The sequence below is a fragment of the Eumetopias jubatus genome, unplaced genomic scaffold, assembly GCF_037043125.1.
Source record: "Eumetopias jubatus isolate StellerSeaLion01/CBP00866 unplaced genomic scaffold, mEumJub1_p1.0 scaffold_3, whole genome shotgun sequence".
In the NCBI taxonomy this organism is placed as follows: domain Eukaryota; kingdom Metazoa; phylum Chordata; class Mammalia; order Carnivora; family Otariidae; genus Eumetopias; species Eumetopias jubatus.
Genome location: NW_028274809.1, coordinates 149,276,897 through 149,301,261, shown reverse-complemented (window position 1 = coordinate 149,301,261; position 24,365 = coordinate 149,276,897). Strand labels below are relative to the sequence as shown.

At 38.6% G+C, this 24,365-nt stretch overlaps 1 protein-coding gene across 1 annotated transcript in view; it reads left to right on the top strand.

Moving 5' to 3' along the window:
• Window positions 1-24,365, top strand: part of DIAPH3 (diaphanous related formin 3) — a 482,025-nt gene that overhangs the window by 128,973 nt on the left and 328,687 nt on the right. The window contains exons 5-8 of the mRNA XM_028105625.2: window positions 2,838-2,912; window positions 2,999-3,068; window positions 7,368-7,504; window positions 9,529-9,634. Coding sequence (XP_027961426.1) covers window positions 2,838-2,912; window positions 2,999-3,068; window positions 7,368-7,504; window positions 9,529-9,634 — 388 coding nt within the window. The remainder of the gene's footprint in view (window positions 1-2,837; window positions 2,913-2,998; window positions 3,069-7,367; window positions 7,505-9,528; window positions 9,635-24,365) is intronic.

Sequence of the window (24,365 nt, the reverse complement as noted above, 5' to 3'; positions counted from 1 at the left end):
TGAAATGTATGGTCTGACTTTCATTAGGTTGTTACCATTCTCTCTGATTTTATTGAGAAATCAATTCCTACCATGAGTTAAAAGATTGTAGTATAATTTGGTATGCCTCTTTACATTCCATTTGTTAAGTTTGTTTTATAGAGAATTAGTTTATATGTAATATGCATGAGTGGATGTAAGTTTTATTTTAATGACTCAGTCTATAGTACAGATGAGTTATTTGGTAGGTCCAGAAATAGTTTGAGTGTGGGTCCCACTATTCTCGTTATAATTGTAATATTCGGGGTGTTAAAAAAACAGATATGTTCTATTAATTACTCAGACCACAGGACTTGACTTGATTTATTTGGTTTGATAGGCTTCCCAAATTTTATAGTCAGCTCCAACTTAAGCATATTAAGTGAAACAAATATTGTTACAGTAACATAATTTAAAATTATTTTGGTATAAGGCAGTTTTAGGAATATTTTCCACAGTGATTGAAGGAGATAGCAGTATGAATAATCCTAAATCATATTAGCTTTAGAATACCTTTCTGGATATACTTGGTATATAGAGATTGTTAAAAATTTACTTCAAACAAAATATTGGAGTCCACCTGTGGTGTACTAACACAGGGGGGCCTGATGAACAGATTCTGTCCACATTATCTCAGTGTCAGCCCAAGTAACACTCTAAAATTATCTTTTTTTTTTTTTTTAAGATCTTATCCATTTAGGAGGAGAGAGAGAAGGGGAAGGGGCAGAGGGAGAGGGAGAGAGTATCTCAAGCAGACTCCACACAGAGCCTGACACAGGGCTCGATCTCACAACCCTGAGATGCTGATCTGCGCTGAAATCAAGATTTGGATGCTTAACTGACTGAGCCACCCAGGCACCACTCTCAAATTACTCTTTATGTGTTTGATTTCAAGCTTCCCTGCTTCATTTGAAATAAGAATAAATATGGAATAGGATGTCAACAAGGTAAACAGTTGAGTGGATGCTGTAGGTGTTTCCATGAAACATGAAAGTGAGATTTGAAATGCCTTCAGGTAACCTGTGTGTTGCTGATAGTGGAAAGTAAACTCATCACTTTTGAAGTAGCATCCTGGTTTCGAAACACTGACTTCTATTTAAGTTGTTTTTCTCACCTTCACTATAATAGTGATCTTTAGACTTCTCCTTTATAGGAGAGAATCAGTGTGTTTATTGCTTGACTTCTTGAATTAGTTACTCCCTGGCTTTCACAGGACAGGGAAGAGATGAGTAAAATAGTTGACAAGAGTCTGCCAATCTAAACGGCAAATTGCATTTTTTTGGGGGGGGTTAGGGGGCTCAGATTCTGAACGTTGATATAGGTAAGTAAGCTGTATCCACAAGCGTACAAATGAAGATCAATTTTTTTAAAGAATATTTTTTTGCATTTAAAAATATTGTTTGGTTTTTATTGTCATGGGAAATGTTCTATCGTGTCTTAAGAAAATGGTATTATATCCTGGTATGTGACTTAAAACATGTTCTTCATATTTAAGAACTGCTTTTAATTATTGGATGAAATTTTGCCCTTAAAGTTCCATTTTTCAAAGGTTACACACAAAATCATACATATAGATACATACACAAAGAAATAAACAGTTGTATATCCTATCTTTTCCTTCCTCCCTCTTTTTTGGAGACAGAATATATTCTTTATTGTTCAGGGCTTTCTAAATCACTACTGAAAAAATGTATTAATATCCATTAAGGTAGTTGTCTATAATCAGGGTGCGCTATTGAATATTGGCAGTGATGTTCTAGTTATATTACAGTACTGTTATTATACCAATGGGTTTATGGAAAGAGGTGGCTTGGTCAAGATGAATATATTCATTTAAAAATAAAGATGAAGCTCTTTTTTAAAAAACAATTGAACTTTGAAACTTGGGAAGTTAACATTTGTAGAATGCATGACAGTGGTTTGAGAAATTTTCCTAAGATCTCTCTTGAGATAACTTGATGAATTTTTTTCAGCAACCTTTTTGTAGATCTGAGTCTTCCCTCTTTTCTTTTTAATTTAAAAAAATTTAAGATTTTTTTTATTTGTCAGAGCGCGTGTGTGCAAAAGCAGGGGGAGAGATCGGCAGAGGGAGAAGCTGACTCCCTACTGAGCAAGGAGCCCAATGTGGGCCTTGATCCCAGGACTCCGGGATCAAGACTTGAGCCGAAGGCAGACGCTTCACTGACTGAGCCACCCAGGTGTCCCTGAGTTTTCCCTCTTTAAATCTTGCCTGATTTCTGCTCTTAGGAAAATTCTCAAGTGAGGCTTATCCAGTGGTGTGCTGGTAAATGTTTAACAGCCAGCTTTCTGGGTGGGGGGGGATGCTCTCATTGGCAGCATTTGGTGATTTCTGTGGTGTAGTATTTACAACACGGCAGACTTTACTCACACGATGTCGCTGGACACAGAACGGAAGCGATGGGCACAGTCAGCTCTCATCACTACTCCTCCTTTCACAAGATGAATCGATTGATTTTGCACCTGGTGTTATTCTTGTATTTATGATTAGAACATAACAAGGGTAGGGGCGCCTGGGTGGCGCAGTCGGTTAAGCGTCTGCCTTTGACTCAGGTCATGATCCCGGGGTACTGGGATCGAGCCCTGCATCGGGCTCCCTGCTCCGCGGGGAGTCTGCTTCTCCCTCTCCCTCTGTCTGCCACTCTGCCTACTTGTGCGCTCTCTCTCTGTTAAATAAATAAAAACAAAAAGAAAAACAAGGGTAAAATATTTGTGATTATATAGCATTATTGTGATATTCCAAACTAGAATACTGACCATGTATAATTGCCTTTTTTTTTTTTTTTTTCCCTGTTTATCAGTTGGGTGGAGAGCTTTGGACTCGAGGGGCTTGGATTATTACTGGACATTTTGGAAAGACTGATTAGTGGCAAAATGTAAGTCTATTGATTTTATTTTCAATTAAGCTACATTTGTGTGTCCAATTATAATTCCAATACTGATTTGTTTTATGCCAATGCAGACAAGAAAAAATTGTAAAGAAGAATCAGCATAAAGTCATACAGTGTCTAAAGGCTTTGATGAATACACAGGTAATTATATTTGTTCTTCACCAGTTCTTAGAGAATTTTTATGAAATAGTTGTATATAACAGAATTTGAACTAAAGAGATGTACTGCTTTGATAAGCTGTTGAGTACATAAAGGAGAAAATACTGAATTGCATTGATTTCTAATTTCGTATCAAATCAACCACCTCTCAACAGGAGAAACTTGGGAATTGAATGGATCCTTGTCCTGATGCTTAAATTGTCATGTGCACATTAATCCTCCCTTTCTACTCTATTTTTGGTCCCCTCTCTCCTCTTCCCTTCTCAAAGTATGGCACGAATAAGTTTTGAAATCATACATGATAATTAAATTTGGTCTGCAGTAATACTTGTTACCAAAGAATCACGTTGGAAAGACAGTTTTGATAGTCGAGGAACTTAAATCTGCAGTGAAATTAACATGAACCGATAGGAAACAGCTCCCAGAAGTGGAGTGGTGATGCTTAATGTAAGTAATGTTGAGACCAAAGGTAATAGGGCGGGTCTGCAGAGCTTGCATATTTGAAGAGGATATGTTAGAAGAGAGGAATACTTGAAGCTCCTAACTGAAGTTAGATGTATCTGACAGTGTTTCCTTCTTAAACAGAATTTGTACTGTTAATTGCAGAAGTTAGCTCTATCCCATACTATGTCTTTAGCTTCAACATCTAAACATATCTGCCTCATGATCAGTGCAGTAATGATAGGTGTTTTAGTTGCCATTAGACAGCAGGAGAGGAATTTACCTGTGATGTTAGGGTGATTTGTGTTTTAGAGCAAAGCTGTATATTTCTGATGAATTTTAATTTTTAATATTTTTACATTTTGAAAATAAGCCTTTAGAGGACTACACACTTAAGTACTGGTACTTAAATTAACATATTTCTTTTTACTAAATGTAGCAAAAACTTGTATTTTCTGATTATTTTTGTCTTATTTTTCAGCATTTTGTTGAGCTGAGTTTTGTTTTTAACCAATGAAATATGTTTTACCTCCCTGCCTTCTCTAATCAGATAAGATTTTCAAGGAGACTATCTGATGTAGAAATCCACTCTATGTTGTTATATATTCAAATATATTCTAGATTTGAACTCGTTCTGTAAGAATGAGATTTTAGGTATCACGAATGATCTTGTGGATCATTGTTTGAATTTGAGAATACCATAATTTAAGTGAGGTGAGGTGGTATATAGAGGATAATATTCCTGCTTGGTTTGAAACTGAATTGGAGAGCAAGTAAACTTTATATATTTAGGTTCTAATTGATGTAGTGTGTTCTCTTAGACTGCTTTTGCTTATAGTTTGTATCTGTAGAGCTAGAATATATTGTCGTTTGTGTTGATTGCTATCACCGCTGCTAATACAAATAAAAAGTTGCTGATACTTGGAATGAGTATTATAATGTCTGAATTCTAAAATTAATGATATATGAAATAATTTTTCAGTAAAGACTCCCCCCACCAATGGTTGATGATTTTTCATTTATCTCACTTTGCAGTATTTATAGGAGTGCATTGAATGATGAAAAAATACAGGTTTTAAGAGAACAGTGGCACCTTATTAGGTACTAGTATGTAGTTATATAAGGAGCAAATCTGGTAGTAGGTGAAAGTGAATTGCATAATATGGACTAAAGAATTTCTAAATGGAAGAAGACGTTGAATATTAGTGGGAAACAAAAGGATGAGGAGTTGAATATATTTGAATTAAAAGATAATTTAAAACAAGGGCTTCATTTTGGTCAGTTAACTTTTTGTGTTGCTTTAAGGTGTGCACCCGCAGCAAAGGTGCTCTGCTCCTGAAGCCAGTCCCCTTACCAGTAACGGTTGTTCTCTTTGCTCCTGGGATTAACTCACCATAGGGAGTTATTCAGCATCAGTATTCATGTCTTGTTGAGCATCCTACATGGGGATTTAGGGTCTTCCCCTTCTCCCACCTAACACTTTCACAGTGGCTTAAAATTCCGTCTGTTAGGTCATAATAGGTCTCAATAGAACGCAAATGGAACCTGGCTTTAGTCTTCGGTTTAGAACACGTGAGTTTTCATATAAACCAGGGTGGGTCCTTGACATTCAGTAGAGAGACATCCTTAGACCTTCCAAAATTTGTCACTGCCTCTAACCTTATAATAGGCTTCATTTAATGCACTTTAGATGCTAGCACTGGTAAGTTGATTATTTCTCTCGGAGTCAACAGTTTTTGGTTTTGCTTTTTTTTAAATAACTGAGCAAGAGTAATTTTATTCAAGCAGGCAGCAATTCTGTCTGTAGTTCTAGGTACTCAGTAGTGATAAGCTGGCCTCATTCCAGCCTTAAAATGAGCACTACATGTGTTAATGTTAGCAAAGTCAGAATACTGCCGATGATGGAGCTTTTGGAGGTTAGGGGGTGCTAGTCAAAACTATGAAATCTGAGAATGCTCATATTCTGCTCTCCCCATGTTAATGGGTTAGAGCTGGAGGGCTTCCAGAGAAGGTAGGTAGTATCACCTGGAGGAAATCGGTGTGCCTTGCCTTGAGTGGTTGGAAGAGCCACAGGATTCTGATGCCGGAGGAGCAAGCATTGGTTAAGGATGTCGGGTGGGTGGGAAATGAAGGGGGAAGTGCTTTACTTGGTCCTCAGGTTTCTTAGGACAGAGCCCGCCCTTTGGTACTTCATAATCATTGATTGATTGACTCTTTGAATTGGATCTAAGTGGTACTTTATAAGCTTCTGACAATTCCTTGGAATAATTATTAAAGAATATTGTGGTCCTTGGCCCCATGCCTGCTTTTTCTTTCTTTGTTTCCAGTTATGGGACAGCCCAGGGCATCACAAAAGTGATCATTTCCTGGCTGGTTTCGCTATTTGTAAACTTTTCCCTATCACCAAGAAGAGGGAGAAGTCTCTCCAGAAAGCGTATCCTGGGGCCCTTGGCCCTCCTGCCTGTGCTTCTTCCTTTGTACCTCTGTTCCTTAGATAGAGGTTTAAAGCAAATGCGGTATTTCAGCACAGTGTGATGGCTTCTTTCTATAGATGGCATCGGCGAGATAGGAAAATTATAAGATTTCATACTACTCACAGCATTTGGGTCTAAGCTTGTTATAGATTTAACTTTGATACTTACATCTAGTGTTAATTTTGAGTTAAGCCATAGTTCATAGGTCTGTAATTGGGATTAAGGTCCTTTTTTGTGCTCAGTAGTAATTCTAATCAACCAATTTCTCACTCCTTAGAGGGATCCTCTGGGATGTGTGGAAGATAAATCGTATCGTTTTATTGCTTCTATTTATCCTCTGTTATTTGATACTTATCTTCCATAGATTGTAAGTGGGCCCTAAGAGATGTATAATCCTTAAATCAAAACACGAAGTCATTAACATGACTCCTTATCTTCTAATTGGATGTGACATCCTAGCAGTAGCAAACAAACTTTATCCTTATCCAGCATCGTCCCATTTATATAATGTATTTACAACTGCATTATCTTTCTGATGATAAAATATTCTGATTAGAATACCTAGGCTCCTCATGGCAGTTTCTACATGGTATGTGCCTAAATCATCTTTCAACTTGTGCCCATCAGAGGAACTCTGTGTTAGTCTCCAGGTCTGCACTGTGTTATGTGGTTGCCCTATGTGGCTGTCAAGCACCTGAAGTGTGGCTTGTCTGAATGCAGATGTGGTGTACATAGAAAATAGACACTGGATTTTGAATACTTAGGAAGGAAAAAAAAGGTAAACTAGTTCATGAACAGATGTTTTATATTGATTATGTTGAAACGATCGTATTTTAGATATATTGGATTAATTTCATTAAAATTTTACTTTTTGCTTGGGAACTTGATATTGCACCTGTGGTTCTCATTCTGTTTCTGTGGGATAGAGTTGATCTGTATGTTTGCTTGTGATAGTGTATCCCTTACCCACCTTCCTTTCCTGGAAAGCTTCTCACCCTCAGCATCTGATTGAAAAATGGACTGTTCATTTTGTGTGTTCTTGTTGGGAAATCTCAATTTTCCTCACTGCTTCTCCCTTTCTCCAGGTGGTTACTTATCTACCTTAATAATTATCGGTCCTACCATTGTAAAATCACCTTTGAGAAGTTCTTATATTTGGTTGACTCTCCTACTTCTTGATGTGAATACGGCTATAATTTTTATTTAAAAAAATTTTTTTAAGGATGTTAGATATTCCTTATATTTTCTGGCTTTTACTAAGTGTAAAAATATATTATCAACTTTTTAAATAATTATGTTTCCTTTAGGGTGCTGTTTTTTCCAATAAATGGCTATCATTTAACCTCTTATTTCCAAAATGTTACAGTACGGCTTGGAAAGAATTATGAGTGAAGAGAGGAGTCTGTCTTTATTAGCTAAAGCCATCGATCCCGAGCACCCAAGTATGATGACAGATGTGGTGAAACTCCTGTCTGCGGTATGCATTGTAGGAGAAGAAAGCATGTAAGTCTTCCCAACTCATTTCTCTAATTATGTAACAGTATAATTTGATTTACTTAATGTTCCCATTCTATTTTAGACTGGAATTTACTGTTAATAAGTAAATACTACTTAAGCAGCTGATTTAGATTCATAATTGGCCAAACAGAAATCTTTGAGTAATAATGATTTCTCAGTCAATGTAATAGTTACAGGCTAATATGTTTCTATGAAAAACTGATTTCTTCGTCATATTTATTTTAAACTGTTCTGAATTTAAACCCTAAATAAAAATTCTCAATGAAGACTTAAAAAAAATACAAATGGATTCTGTTTCTTATGTATTTTTGTTTTTCAGATAGTTAATTCAAACCCATATATTCCCTTATAAAATCATACATCATACTATTTGGAAATCTCTTTGTAAGGCAGATTTGAAAAGTGTTATATGAAATAGTAGTACTTTACTGGTTAAAGGTACATAGTCTTTGGCCATAATGTACATCCTGAAGTTTTAAACTTTAAAGACATTATCCGCAAATGTTAGGGTTATAACTAAAAGACCATTACATACATATTAAAAGATAATTATAAAGATAAACCTTTTTTTTTCTTTAAAGGCTGGGGTACTTATTACAGGAAGCATTTAAAAATTAATTAAAATGCCTTTTTAAAAGGCTAACGATAAGGGCACTTGTGATGAGCACTGGGTGTTACATGTAAGCGATGAATCACTAAATTCTCCTGAAACCGATATTACGCTATATGTTAACTAATAGAATTTAAATAAAAACTTAAAAAACAAAAGGATAAAGATAGAAGAAACGGAACTAATAGAACAAAGAGAAATAGCCCTTTCTTATAGGCTAGGCAGAGGCCTGTGAGCGAAAGCTCCCGCACTCGTTTGAAAATTGCCCTTGTGGTGACCCCGCGGGCGCTGAGAGTGTCGTGCCCAGTGTGGACTCGCTGGAGAGTCTGCAGGCGCTCCTCCGGCCTTGCCCTCCGGCTGCACAGCTGCAGCGCGCACGCACATCCTCGGACGAGGCCGCCCGCCCCCGCCCCCCCCCCCCCCCCCCCGTGGCCCCGGTGCGCAAAGCCAGGCGCAGGGTTTCAGCACGCGCGCTCCCATTTTCAAAAGACCCTATTCATTTTATTGCAGAGTTCATTTAATGATGACACATAGGGTGCTCCTTGTGCCCCCCCTGCGCCTTTCTCCCTCTCCTCCCCCCTCTTTCCCCTCCCATTTGTTTCTTTTTTCCCCTCTTCCTCCCTTACCACCCTCTCCTTTCCCTCTTCTTGCCCCTCTCCTTTCCCTCTTCTTTATCCTCTCTTTTTCCTTCTCTTTTTTCCCCCACCTTCTTCCTCCTCCACTTCCCTATTTATTATTTCTTGACTTCATCATAGGTTATCAAAATGATGTGGATAATGTTCACGGACTACATGTCTGTGTCTATGAAGGGAGTTTCTACAACATGCTAGGTCGTGTGAACACACTGTCCTTTAAAGGAGTAGCAAGTGTAGTTCTTGTGTAACTATTACTTTTTATGTTTGACTATAAATCCTTTGGCTACCAGACTTCATTATACTCAAAAGGAAGGAGAGTGTAGTGGTTAAGAACGTGAGACGGTGCTCACCACACAGACTGGTTTCATAACCTTGTTCCCTTTAGGAGATGTGAGGCCTCAGACAAATTGCTTAACTTATCTTCCCCCTCTGTTTCCTAATCTATAATAAGGGATAATAAAACCTACTTCGTAGAACTATATACATTAAAAAGAGTTAATATTTGTAAACTGGTTTAAATAGTGCCTGATGTGTAGAAAGCACTTTATAAGTGTTCGATAAATAACCCTCATCATAAAGTTATTAGGAATAAATGAATAAAAACATGTAGCTAGTACTTGATAAATGCTATGTACTTAGCTTTTAAAATGTTGCTGCTTGCTTAGGAGTGTAGTGATCCTGGAGCTGCGTAGATCAAGCAGTTGTCTTAAGGCATTGGGATTATTTGCTGTTTGCAATTTAATTAATTTCAAAATTTCTGATAGCCTTGAAGAGGTTTTAGAAGCTTTAACATCAGCTGGAGAAGAAAGAAAAATTGACAGATTTTCACCTATTGTGGAAGGTCTCCGACACGATTCAGTTCAATTGCAAGTAGGTTTCATGTATAACCCTACATACTGTTTTGTAACTGCTCACTGGCTTATATTCAAGTATGAAACCCTGCATGTTATCTAATATTTTATAATATTTCAAATAATGTAGAGAATTCTAATAATGTATCTTACAGATGTAACTTGGCATATACCTATTATTTCCTTAGGTTTCTTTCCTAGAAACTGACTTACTAGAGATCCCTGTAAAATATATATAATTATAGCCCATAAATTGTTTATTCTTGGTTAGTCTCATTAGTTGATTACTACAAATTTTTTTTTTTTTTAAAGATTTTATTTGTTTATTTGACAGAGAGAGACAGTAAGAGAGGGAACACAAGCAGGGGGAGTGGGAGAGGGAGAAGCAGGCTTCCCGCGGAGCAGGGAGCCTGATGTGGGGCTTTATCCCAGGATCCTGGGACCATAACCTGAGCCGAAGGCAGACGCTTAACGACTGAGCCACCCAGGCACCCTGATTACTACAAATTTTAAGAAGTTTGGGCAGTTAAGTGAATTATGGCTTTTCATTGATTTATTAGTTTTTATATTGGAAAAGTTAAAACTTTCCATAAATACTAATGAGACCAAGGTACACTAAGATTTTCAAAGATATTTAAATATTTAAGTGCTCCTAGAAAGTCACTTTTAGACTTAACCATTATAGTGTCCAAGCTGCATAACTAATATTCATTTAATTTCTCCCTTTTTTTAAAGTTTTTTTTATTGCTAGAATTATTGTTACAATTATTGCTAATAACCTGAGTATCTTTAAGGAAATAATTGATAACTGACCCCCACCTCCCAGTACTTTTAAAATTTAATTGGTGTGACCTGGCTGTTGGGATTTTTAAAGATTCTGGGATGATTCTAATGTGCAGCAATATTTGAAAACCAAGATGTACTAATAGCTATAAAGTAAAATTCACACTTAATTAGTAAAAACTTACAGTTTTAAATTTTATTTTAAAGCTCTGTAGCTTGGGGGGAGCCTGGGTGGCTCAGTCGTTAAGCGTCTGCCTTCGGCTCAGGTCATCATCCCAGGGTCCTGGGATCGAGACCCGCATTGGGCTCCCTGCTCTGTGGGAAGCCTGCTTCTCCCTCTCCCACTCCCCCTGCTTCTGTTCCCTCTCTCGCTGTGTCTCTCTGTCAAATAAATAAATAAAATCTTAAAAAAAAATTAAAAAAAGCTCTGTAGCTTGGCCTTTGTATTGTTTCTCATCGTGGTAGGAATAGAAAAACCAAATCTCCATGTTAAATTAAAAAGAAAAGAAAAGATGGTATTTGATGAACAGTCAGAAAATCTTAGGGTTGGTCAAATGAATAAATTTAGTGTGGCATTTCTGATGATGGTATTTGAGATGGTGTCCTTCCTGATGACAGTGTTTGTGAATGGCTAGTGAGGAACCCTGTTTATGATTTGTTTCTCTGGGCAGGAGGCAGGCCTGGAGATTGGAGTGTATGGTCCCTGTTGCATAGGTCCCATTATCAGAGCTTCTGGAAAAAAGCTCCTCCTGACTCATCGGGGCTTGTCAGGGAGGCTGGGAATGGGGGCCTGGGATGTGTTGTCCACCTCTGATGTGGACCCTGCTCCTTCAGTTTTTTGATGTGTGCTCTGGATTCTTTTTATCATACACCATTGCTCTCATTTCCCTTCTCCTTCCTCATCTGGCTCCAGAGCTCCTATTTACCACAAGCCTAAAAATGAACAGTAAACTGAGAAGAAACTTTGTAGAGAAAAACTGAACACTTACTTTATCTGAATTTTCCTTTGCTACCCAGGTTACCTTTTACTCATATAGTATTTGTGCAAATAGCCTAGGTTATCAGATTAATTTTGGTCATTTGTGTAGCGTATTAGAGTTCATGTCCGATTCTTAAAATTTCACTTAGGAAATATAGTCACATGTAAACTTCATCCCCTAAATACTTCTTATGCTAATGTATACTTTTTAAAAAAGCTTTTATATATCTGAGAGTGAGAGAAAGCAAGTATGAACGGGGGATGGGAAATGAAGGGGTGGAGGGGCTGAGGGGCAGAGGGAGAGGGAGAAGCAGGCTTCCCGCGGAGCAGGGAGCCTGATGTGGGGCTCGATCCCAGAACCCTGGGATCATGACCTGAGCCGAAGGCAGACACTGAGCCACCCAGGCGCCCCTACTAATGTGTACTTTTTGATCTAATAACACACATGTCCCTAGAGTGGGAGGGGTGGTGTCTTGTGATAGAAGGAGTAGACTTGTGAGTCAAGCAGCTTGAATTTAAGCCCCAGCCCTTGGCATCCTGGCTCTGTGACTCTGGATCATGCCCCAGACCACTTCTATGCTTCAGTTCCCTCACTTGTAGGAGAAGGATAATATTTATCGCTACCTCATTGTTGATGTGGGGTTACATAGGTGAATGTATTTAAAATGCTTAGCTTATTTGCCATAAACGTTGAGTAAATGCTAGCCTTAGAAAGTAATTTTGTTGAACTAAAACCAAAGTCAGTGGAGAATGGGGATTGAAGGGGATCTTCCTTTTTCAAAAACCTTAGCTGTGTTGATATTAAAATTGTTATATAACTACAACTCAGCAGTTATACTCGTGAACATAACCCAGATGAGAGAAACACAGGTTCATACACGAACCCATACACGTGTTGTTATAGCAGCTTTATTTGTCATAGGCTCAAATTGGGAACAATCCAGATGCTCTTCAATAGATGAATGGTTAAACTGTGGACACCCATACCACGGAGTACTTAGTATTGAAAAAGAATGAACTATTGATACATAACAACAACTTACATGAATCTCCAGGGAATTACCTTGATTGAAAAATGCCAGTCCTAAAGGATTACAAACTGGATGATTCCATTTATTTAGTAGCCTTGAAAGAACCAAATTTTAGAGATGGAGAACTTGTGGAGTGGTTGCCAAAGATTTAGGATAGCGTCTGGGAAAGTGTTAGGTGTGGCCATAAGTAAATGGCAGCAGAGGGTTGTGTGTGGTGAAACCGTTCTGTGTCTTGATTGTGGTGATGGTGGCGAATCCATACATACAATGAAATTGCATAGGACCCTACTTGGACACAAAAATGAGTGTAAGGCTGCTGAAATCTGAATAAGCTCTGTGGATTGTACCAATTTCAATTTCCTGGTTTTAGTGTTACGTTATAATTGTGCAAGATGTTACCATGGGGCAGAATTGTGCCAAGAGTACTTGGGACCTACCTGTACGTTTTTCCTTTTTGCAACTTTCTGTATATCTACAATTATCTAAGAATAAAGCGTTAAAAAAAAAAATCCTGGTAAAAGTGGGGTCCCAATTTGTTTACAGCAGTATTATGGTCACTTAACATTTTAAAGCTGTTAGGAAAAGGTTAAGAATGTCTTGTTAAGAACAAAGCCATGTTTCATCTAGGTAAATAATACGATTGACTCATTAATTGAAAGGTGACGATTACAACCTTAAAATTCTTGGTAACTTGCATATTAAATTTTTTTTTGGCTATCAAACATTGAGGTAAACCTGTCTAATCTTGTAGAATTATAATTGATTACCATATGAACCTGAAGGCAACTACACGTATCAAAAATATTCCTGGATATGTTTAGTCATTTCTATTGTGGGCAGTTACTCTCAGTTTATTGAAGGTGCTACCATATGGAAAATAGATATCTATAAAATTCTCTGAAAGAGAATGGCCAGTTAAAAATTGAGAATGGATTATCAGTTTATAGAAGACACTAAGACTTGAAGAAATTAAAATATAAAGATTTGATGTAACTTTGAAAGGATTCCTTTTTTTCAGTTTTATTGAGATAAAATTCACATATCATAAAAGTTACCCATGGAAAGTGGACAGTTCAGTATTTTTGTATAATCAGAGTTGTGCAATCTTCTCCATAATCAAGAATGTTCTCATTACCCATAAGAGAATCTCCTTACCCCCTCTCCCAACCCCTTCACCATCACCTTGTATTACCCTCATTCCCTCTAGCTCTAGACATGATCTACTGTCTCTATAGATTTTCATATTCTGGATTTTTGATAAAAATCATACAGTATATGTGGTATTTTCTGACTGTACTCTCAATATTTTCAGTGTTCATTCATGTTGAAATACGTATCACAACTTCATTTTTTTCCCCCTCCAAATATTAGGCTATTCTATGGATATTCCACATTGTTTATCAGTTGTCTGTTGTGGAAATGTGGGTGTCTAATTTTTGACTTTTATGGATAATGCTACCTGTGAATATTGGTGGAGATGATTTCTTTTCTTAATGACTGCTTGTTTGCCATGTTTAGTCTTAAGGAACAAGGGTAGGGGCACGGCTAGCCAGCAACATCTCCGTTGGATAGTTGTTGAAGTCAACCATTTGACTCAATTCTTGAAAAATTGACATAGGTGGCTGATTACATTTGCTCTTATGAAACTAATTGCCTTAGTTGTGAGTAATTATATTTTCTTTCACGGTTCTTTTTTGAAACACTAAAATTTCTTGATACAGTATTTAAAGTTTAGTTTTCATTGAGAGCAGAGAATGATGAAATTCAGCTTTGCCACTGTGTCATTTTCAACAGTGTAGGGCTCTTTCTTCTCTTGCTAGAAAGCAGTTCCTCTTAACCAGTCACTTGTTGCCCTTTAATACTGGATTCTTGCTTAGAGCTCCAGATTCGTCCTGATACTCCTGCCCCCTATTCTGTCCCCCCAGTCAGACACAGAGATTTTTTAATGTTTCATGCCCTCTCTCTTACGCTGATTTTTACGTGTAGTATTCTCTCTACTAAGAACACCTTTTTCCCCCCTAATGTGCCTGCCTCGATAATCTCATACCATTAGGGAACCCTTCACAGATACTTCCTCTCTGTGTTGGTTTGCTAGGGCTGCTATAACAAAGTACCACAGACTGGGCAGCTCAAATGAACTGAAAGTTCATTTTAGCAGTTTTTTTTTCATTTTTTTAGTAAGTTCAGATTAAATTTCTATACTCTCGATTATGAATAAATGATGGGAAATTTTTTTTTTAATTTATTTTCCTACTCAACCTTTTTGTTCTGTGTTTTTACTCTTGAAGGTTCTCATTATTACTAAGCCTAAGCTAGCAGGTGGAAAGCTTAAGTTAGGAGTTGAAGGTACTGTTTTCCAGATAGCTAACGTAGGGAGTTAGTGGGTGTGGGGCAGTAAGTAGATTGTCTTTTCTGGGACTGCTGGTTGTTCTCTATGTCCTTTAAAAAGTTCAGGCAACCTTTTAGTAATATCTAAAAATACTTTCCTCTTTGGGTGTTTCTGAATTTTCTATAAGTAAAGTATATTTTAGAGCTAGCTGGTTATCAATTTTCCCATAAAGCTATTGCTCTAAGTGCCCATTTTATACCATTACCTGTATAATTTGCATTTATTGAAATGTACTAGTCTGGTTTATATTAGCAAATCACCAAATTAAAAATATAACTTGTTTATTGTTGAATAAAATAGAAACCGATTGTTTGCTTTTAAATTAGAGAAAATGAGAGATAGTAAAATTCTCATTCTTTTATTGAAAACTATAACAAAGTGGTTTTTAAAGGAGGATTGTTAGACTTTTTTTTTGTCTGATAATAAGATAATGTGACTGCCCATTTTCTGATAAAATTGAACATCCTTTCATTCCTCCCACTCATGGTATAGTAAGACATTGAAAAAATGAATGCCACAAATAACTTAAAATTATTTTCAGGCCTTAGAGAGTCTTACCTATCAGGAAAGAAAGTACTCATATAAATATCAGACTTTACTTTTCTCAAGTGTATCAGAGAGGGGTTTTCAGATTCAAGCAGCATAATTCACTGTGGATAATTGAGGCAGGAAGTGGTACTGAGTCCTTAACAGAATTTTTGGCAGGCCCAAGGAACCCTGTGTGGATGATGTTGGCCAGTGTAGAAGTGCCAGACCACTAGTGGGAACGTGTTAAGGACATGCCACTCCCAACATTCTATGCTGGTCAGCGCCTGACACTCTAGGACACGGGGCAGTGCAGCAGCAAACCTTGCCTCACGTGGCCCAGTCTGGAGATGTGTGATTGTCCCCTCATGTTGCCTCAGTCTTCCTTACTAGAAGAGGGTCGGAAGAAGTGTGAGTGAGCCGATCTCTCGTTTCAACCACATGTTGAATTTCTCTGTTATTTTTGTTTCTTTCCTTTTATTTTTCTTTTCTATGTATGTCTTGTCCCTTCTCTTTTTAGAGCCTTTGCTAGAGCATCAAACATGAGCTAGATTCTAAAGAGTTTGTCCAAACCCTTGCTGTTGGTCATGGGACTATTTGAATTGTGGTAGATTTTTTGTCAGGAAAGGAATCAGAGTGTGGGAATCCTAGAGTTTTTTGGGTGGATGTTTGCTTTTCTGTGCATTTGTACTCAGGCGTGGGACAGCACGCTACATTTTTCCAATGGTGTCTCCCTCTCAGTCCTCTTGGACTCAAGGGGGTGGTGTCAAAAACATGAAGCATCTGTGATTTTTACATTACTTGTGTATTAGCATGTTAGTCTGCCGTAGGTTTCTGGGTGCTGTGGGAAGACGTGAATCCCTGGGTCAACAGCAAAGGACTTCATTATCCACAGCAACAGTAGTGGTTTGAGGACAGCTTTGTATCAGCCCCAATTTCCAGTTGCAGTGGGTTGTGTTTTAGGAGAGAAACCCTGAATATAGGGTAATCAACTCTTACTTCACGGGCAGCACTTAATTCTGATCGATGCAGGCGATGATGAAATCAGTTCAGTTTGTCTCAGTGTATTTAATTAAGGCTGTTGGTTCACCAGACACCAAACAGCAGGTTGAGGCCAACATGCAGTATGGACCCCAGCCAGGCCTTCCAGGTCCCGGATGGAGTCAGCTGAACAAATCCCACAGACCATCAGGGTCTAACTTAGAACACCAGAAGGCTTTATTCTTAAGTTTTTCTATTGATCTTTCCACTTTGCCTGGGGTAGTCAGGTACAGAATGATGTATTAGTGATTGCACAGACTTCCCCTGGCTCAGCAAGAAGGAAATCTAGGGCAGTTTGTTTTTTTATCCACAACAACCCTGGCTAGTGGGTTGAAGCCAAATGCTTTCCAGGGCCAATGCGGTATCATTGATAACTTCAGCTAAAATCAGGGACAGATATGTTAGCTCCTTTTCTAATTGGGTGACTCCCATCATAGGGATAAATGCCTGCGGGGCACACATAAATAGTTACTTTTTTCTGCAGGACTAATGGTAGCCTCAGTTTGGAGAGTCCTTCATGGCTGGCTGAGGACTAGTGTTTGCTTAGACGCTTGAACATCTCTTAGGATCAGCTCTGAGGTGAAAGGCAGTGTTTTTGGAGAGACAAGCAAGTTAACACCTGGCTTCATAACATATATAGTCTTGAAGGTCTACATGGTGCTTCTGGAAGGAAAGTATTATTTGTAGTTATTGGGGTCCCCCAGTTGGGACCTTTATCAAACAGGTGGCTACTTGGTAATAGTGTTTTCAGTTTGGCTTCCCAGCTGGCTGATAAACTTAGGATTCTCAGTTCAGGATAACATTGAGGCCAGTCCTTGCTTTTGGAGCGTCTGAAGATTTGTTTGCGAGGCCAGCTTGTGCTATAGGAGAGAAACTCTGAGTTTAGAAAACCTTAATCTTTATAGTGGGTTGTAATTGTGTCTGCCTTTTGCTCCAAAGAGATATTATCCTTATTATACTGGACATGAAGCATGCCTACCTATTTGCTATTCGTACATCCTTGAAAAGAACATCCAGAAGATGGCCCACCAGGGCCTCTACTTGCAATGCACACAGAAATGTAAGAGGCTCAGGGTGAATCATCAAGTGGTGGGGAACAGACCACCAAGCCTTCTCCTGTCAGCCTCTTGCCTTCAGTCTGATCCTCTTGGTGTTTTTCCTATACATTCATTGTACCTTGATGTACACTGAATAGAATAAAATCTTCATTCATTTTGGTTCATGTGATACTACAGAGTATTTTCCCTACCTTAATTACTGACTAAAGGGACATGGGACAAGGGTGGTAGGTGGTATCCTTACAAGAGTCAGTGGACAGTCTTTCTAGGATTCTCACAGGAGATACTGCTCTACCCTAGAAGGTATTTTTCAAAGAGGCAAAAGGCAGAAATATAATCCAAGTCTTTAGTATCTCTAGAACTGTTATTAGAGGAAAATCAAATTTCAAACACATTCAGACACCTGGCATGCACGTGGTCTTGACAAATACCTCATGGTTACATATTGAAGTGCATAAGGTGCTCACATTTAGAGAACAGGAAGAAAAAGTGAAAGTGTCCTGCTGAACGTGAAGATTCATTTATAATAGTTATGAATCAGACAACTTGGAAATGATATTCTTGCTGAAACTTGTTTGGTCCACCAAGGCTGTGTTAATCTGGGTCTTTTGAGAAGCAAGAGATTTAGTATGCATGGCACTAGGGAGAGGGCTTAGAGAGGGCTGGGGGGAGGTGGGGAGATGTCCATCTCACGGCAGACCTGATGCCAGGTGGAGGAGAGAAGAAAGGATGGTGGAGGGAGGGAAGTGCCTTGGGCTGCTCTACACTTCCAGGATGACTTGGCAGGGTTGTTGGGGAATCCTTAAGCCAAAGCCCCTTGTGCCCCATTTTAGTATTCTTGCTGTGTTCAGACATTGGCTGGGAGAAGCCTGTGGGGAGTGTGGCCTCAGCTCACCTGTTGTGATGGATTTTCCAGGGTAGCAGCTGGGGCTGGGCTGTTGGTTGTTTTTACTCCCTGCAGTCAGAGATTGAGAATTGCATTCCTGTGGCTGCTACAAAGACAGTTTTTCTTAAAACAGAACAAAAAAAAACCCCACACCTCTCCAATTTCTGGGTCTCATTGAGTTCAATAACAATATATATTTTGCAAAATTGATTGGGTCATATTTTCTAATGTCTCAGTAAGTAGGAAAAATTACCTTTAATGGGGTTATAGTCACTGTACTTTGAAATTTGTTACTGGGCAATAATTGAGAAATATGACATTGAAACAAATCATAGGTTTAAATGACTTTTTAGATATAGTCAAGTTTATTTGCTTCTCTTTGTTTTCTATACCCCTTTAAATGCTCAAAATATTCCCAGGTTTAATTTTGCTTGAGACCAATAAAGATGTTACTATAATGCATAGTCCTATCTTAATTTACTATTTCTTTTTGTTTGCGATATCTCCACTGCCCCCTCCCTGCCAGATTAACCGAAGTTATTTTCAATTTCAAGTAACTTGTCCTCATATTTAATGAAGAACCAAATGAAGAATAGAGATAGTAGAAAGTTTTTATATTTAGGACCAGTGTTGGGGCATCCCAGAAGGATGTGGAGATCAATTTAACTCCTCTCTGTTTTGACTACTTCTCTTGAGGTTTACATCAGTAGGATTAATATATTAATATAAATGTTAAGTGTATTGAAATGGACTGGTAAATAATATGCCATTAAGCTAAGACGTTAAGGAAACACAGTGGAATAATAGTCTAATGTGAACTCATGCTGTTACAGGGAGCACACATCTAAGTGTAAAACAGCGGTGAAAGTTTTTGTCTAGAATATAAATTTCTTCACTTATGCTACGGTAGATCACCTGAAAGATAAACTTACCTCATGCTTTAAAGGTAACTGCACAGAGTTTCATAATTAAGTATTCAATTCGTTAATTATTCAGTGACTGCTGTGCACTGAGTTATACAAGATCAATACAGAAGTACACTCCTGCCCAGGGCACCTGGTGGCTCAGTCGGTTAGGTGTCTGCCTTCAGCTCAGGGCATGATCCCAGGGTCCTGGGATGGAATCCAGCGTCAGGCTCCCTGCTCAGCGGGGAGCCTGCTTCTCCCTCTCCCCCTTCCTCTTCCCCTCCCCCCTTGCTCTTCCCCTCCCCCTGCTTGTGCTCTCTCTCGCTCTCTCTGTCAAATGAATACATAAAATCTTAAAGTACATTCCTGCCCTTAAGAAGCTTACACTTGGGAATCTAAAGCTAGCTAATGTTTCATAAGTAAAATGCAGTAGGAAGAGTTCCAGCAAAATGCATGGGAGGACACAGAAGAAGTGAATGCTGTCTCAATGGGGAGTGTCTGAATAAATACTTAAAAATCCATTTGTTTTTCCAGTATTCCCGTTTATATAGATTGTAGCTGCTTGAATCCTGCACTTTGTTTCTCCATGTTTGTATGGGACCTATGCAGTTACCCCCCGTTCTGATTTGTTCTCTTACTGTGTCTATCATTTACAGAATACTCAATTGGAAGTCTAAATGAAATTAGAAAGAACTTTACATCTGTTGACCTACTGTTTCTGTGTTTGTCTGCATAATGTAGCCTGGTTAGTTTTTATTCTGAATTAACGCCTGTGCTTTTTAAATTCTTTGGAGTTTCTCTGCACTAGTGGCAAACTATTTCTCTGTAAGCATCATTTACTCATTTTAGCTTGATAAGAAATTTGATTGTGCAAAGAGAAACAGATGATTTCTGCTCTGGGGTAAGGAAGATGAATAGCAATGTAAGCTGGATCTTCCAGGCCCAGATAATAATTATTCACAGATTCTGATAGAATTTTTATGTAAGTACTTGACTGGTACTTGTTTATAATGTGAATTTAGCTTATAAAGCTGATACATTGGGCGCCTGGGTGGCTCAGTTGGTTAAGCGGCTGCCTTCAGCTCAGGTCATGATCCTGAAGTCCTGGGATCGAGTCCCGCATCGGGCTCCCTGCTCAGCAGGGAGTCTGCTTCTCCCTCTGACCCTCTTCCCTCTTGTGCTATCTCTCATTCTCTCTCTCTCAAATAAATAAAATCTTTAAAAAAAATCTGATATATTTTCAGCATCGTATAGCCATCATTTTACTTGTAAAAACATCTACTTGTATTCAGGACGAACATGTTGACCCAAGGGTGAGCTTTCTAAAGAATATCCTTGCGTGGGCTTAAAGATACCTTCTCCGTTCCTTCAGCACAGTCACGGAGAAAGCATTTGCTGTGGTGGCCTTTGAAAAAATTGGATGAGCTTTATGTTTGACCCTCAGGCATCACACATGTTAGAGGACCTTGAATTTTGTGCTTGACTTTCATCCGAAAGAGTCAGAGGTTTTGGGTCAAAGTTTAAAAATGCATAAAGTTTATTTTTTTCTCATCTTTGCATTGAGCATGGTGATAGGAGTACGTTAAATTGTGTACTAGAGGAAAGTTAGGTGATGGGTATTCACAGATGAAGGACCCTGACCGTTTTCAAGGGCAGAAAGCTACTTTGCTGATGAAGTGTTGTAGATGGTGGCATGTTCCTTCATTTGTCTTGCTCATTAACCTCTTTCTAGGTCTAATGATTTTTCTTTGATCATTTGCCTTGTTCCTGAGATTGCCTTTGACCAGATCTATCCCTCATATTGACTATCTTTGAGATTTCTGTTTACGGTTTATTTACTTTGCCCCATTTTGTGTCTGTGCCTTCTAGTTTACCACATTACTGGCATTTCTGCCACGATTTGTAATTACACTTCTGACTGCTCATTTTCCTCGGCTTGCTCTATGGGCTTGGTGGGCCCCAGTTCTTGCAGTGCACTTTTGGTTTGCTGCTGCTTTCCAGGAATCCTTCAGCTCTCCTGAGCCCTGGATGGATGTGCACATGCACACACACACGCCCCTCCAGCTACAAGTTATGCTAAATATACTTTTCTCATGCAAGGCTCCTTCTTGATAATTGAGACAGGAGTTAACAAAATGAGCTTGCCCTATCCGCTTTCCAAATCATTAGAACTGAGTCCATGATTTAACACCTAAAGAGAAGTGTCTTGCTCGCTGAGACCAAAGGTTAATAAGCAGTATTTCTAAAGTATAAAGATGCATTTGGAGGAAGGAGAATATTTTAGTGCCGATTTTAATCGTCTTGGTTGCATATGGTACACATGAGAAGGCAGGTGTTTTCCTACTTGGGACAACAACTCTGTTTCTTTATAGGGACTGTTCTTGTCAATTCACCAATTGGCTAAATGCAGTGGTAATTTATTAGTCATCTTAGTTGACTGCTTAGAGCCTCTGACTCAGTTGATCACTCTCTCTGTTGAGACACTTTCCTCCCATAATTCCTGGGTACCCAAGTGTCCTTTTTCTTCTACCTCACTGATGCCTTTTTACTTTATTTCCCCAGCCTTTAAAGTAAAACCTGTAATCGAAATGCCCCCTCAGTTCCTGTATGTCTTTTTTCTCTGGCTACTTCTGGGTAGTTCCATGTAAGACCCTGAGTTTTATGTGTAGTTGCTGTGGTCATGTTTTCCTTGACCCTGGGTCTCTTATATCCAGTTTCCTTCTCCACTTTTTTTCCAATGCTGGTCACTAATAGATATTTCTAACTCATTATCTCTAAAACCCAACTCCTTTGGTCTGTCTTCCCAAGCCTCTTTCTGCCATCTTAAATGAATGATTTATTTTCCACCCTAATCAGTGATAATCCTATCCTTCGAATTGCCCAGGCCAAAAACCTTGGAGTCAGTCTTGACCCTTCATCTCTGAGAGTGATTTCTTTCTTTTCCACAGCTGTATCCCTAGCACTGAGAAGTGCTTAGTGGGCACCAATAAATAGGCTTGGAGGGAATGAAATGGTTGAACAGGTACACAGAGAGTGAATTCTGTATTTTGATGTCCAAAGATAGAAGCTTTAAATTAGGATGCTTCTAGGAGGACAGAAGCTCTTTGTTTTCTTACTCTCATCTATTCCACAGAGAAGTACGTTTTGTGATGCTCTTGAAACAATATGTTAAATGCAAATTAATGGAGATTATATAGGCTATATTTTTGGAACATCAAACAGCATGGTGATTGTTTATGATGAATATTACAATGCCATTATTTCCTTGAGCTTCTGTTAATATCCCCAGCTGACAAAGGCTAGGTACCCAATAACTAGTGTTTTGTTTTTTTAAAGAATGAATGATTCCTAATGTACATTTCTTTTATTTTTTTATTTTTATTTTATTTATTTTTTTGAGAGAAAGTGTTGGGGAGGGGCAGAGGTAGAGGGAGAGAGAATCTTAAGCAGGCTCCACACTCAGCAAGGAGCTAGCTGCAGGGCTCTATCTCATGCCCATAAGATCATGACCTGAGCCAAAATCAAGAGTCAGATGCTTAACCAACTGAACCACCCAGGTGCCCTTCCTAATGTACATTTCAATCTCAAAATTTTAAAAGCGGGATTTATCCAGTTCTCTAAAACCTGTTTCTCTCCTTGCATTTTATAACTCTCTTAATGGTATCAGCTCCTATCTAGTTGAAGAACAAAGGTGAGGCGGCTCTCGTGAATTCTTCTGAGTCAACCCCATGTCCACCCAGCTGTAAATTCTGTCAGTTCCTCCTACATTTTGAATGTCCAAGCTCTCATCATTGCTTACTAAAGTTGCTTCTGCAATAGCTTCTTAACTTACAGTTACCTCTACTGTTCCCTCTCTTTTACATAGAATCCCTATTTCCAGTTGAACCTGAATTTGCTGACTTGGCACATGAGTCTGTGCGTCACCTGGCCTGTCTTCCTGTCCAGCCTCATTTCTCATGACTCCTGGTGCTGCTCTCTCCCTTCTTACCCTTGCAAACTGCTCAGGATATCGGAATTCCTTGTAATTCACTGGAAGGTCCCATGTCCTCTAACCGGTTAATTCTCAGGATGCTTCGAACATCTCATCTCAGTCCTTCACTTCGTCAGGCTGCTTTAAGAGCCTGTGCTGTTAGCCAGCTGTCCTTGTCTTTCGTTTCTCGCTCCATGTTACCGTTGTGTGTGGGACCTATGTTCTCTTCTCCGTAGTATATGTCTGTCAGTGTACCTGTCTTCACGAGGGTAGGCAGTATGTGTTGTTTGCCTTCGTAGTTCCTGAGTCTTTCCCACCGTCTGTAGGAATTGAGTTCAGTGACATAGATGCTGTATTGGCCCCTTCTTCTGCTGGTGTGCTCTATTCGTGTGAGATTGTGTGAGCAAGTGAGTCTGTGTGTCTCAATATACATGTTAAAAACCTAGAAGGAACTCTTTGATCTTTACCTTGATAATAGAATTATTTTTCTGTAAGGAAACACTACATTTTGCTGTATGCTTGCATATGTTCATAGACATAATGTTTACATGACATCCATTAGAGTGTTTATAGGTCATGATAATGGCCAATTACCATTAGAACTGGGAAGGGATTTTAGATAATTAACTTAAATTCATTATTTCAGCTTAAGTCAATTTTCTGTTTTTCCTTTTTTAGGAAATTGCCTATCAGGATGTTTCCTGAAAATAATTTGGATTATTCTTTGCCTCCTTTTTCTTCAATTTCATGCTGCTGCTGTTCTGCATATATTTACTTTACATTTAAGTCCTGTTTCCTGCTAATTTTTATGCTGCTTTTTTTTGCTGCTTTGAGTTGTCTATAATTCATGTCTTTTCCAGAAACCTAGCCACTAACACTATCTTAATTGCTCTGAATGTAGAGGAACATTATTTAAATGTTCTTTGAGATCTTTTAAAACAGCACACTATTGCTGAAAAACTATTTTTGTGGCTTCCGGGTAATGACTGGCAGGGAGGTGGAAAGAAAGCATTTTAAACTTTGTGATGTGAACCAGTTACAGCTGAATGAATGTGTACTGGTAAGGTAGCCTCTGTTTTAAGTTTATTCTTTTTTTTATTTTAAATGTTTCCCTTTTCCCTATTTATCTTCTGACACATTTCCTTCCTCCAGTTTAAATAGTCTTAAGTTTTGACAATAGAGG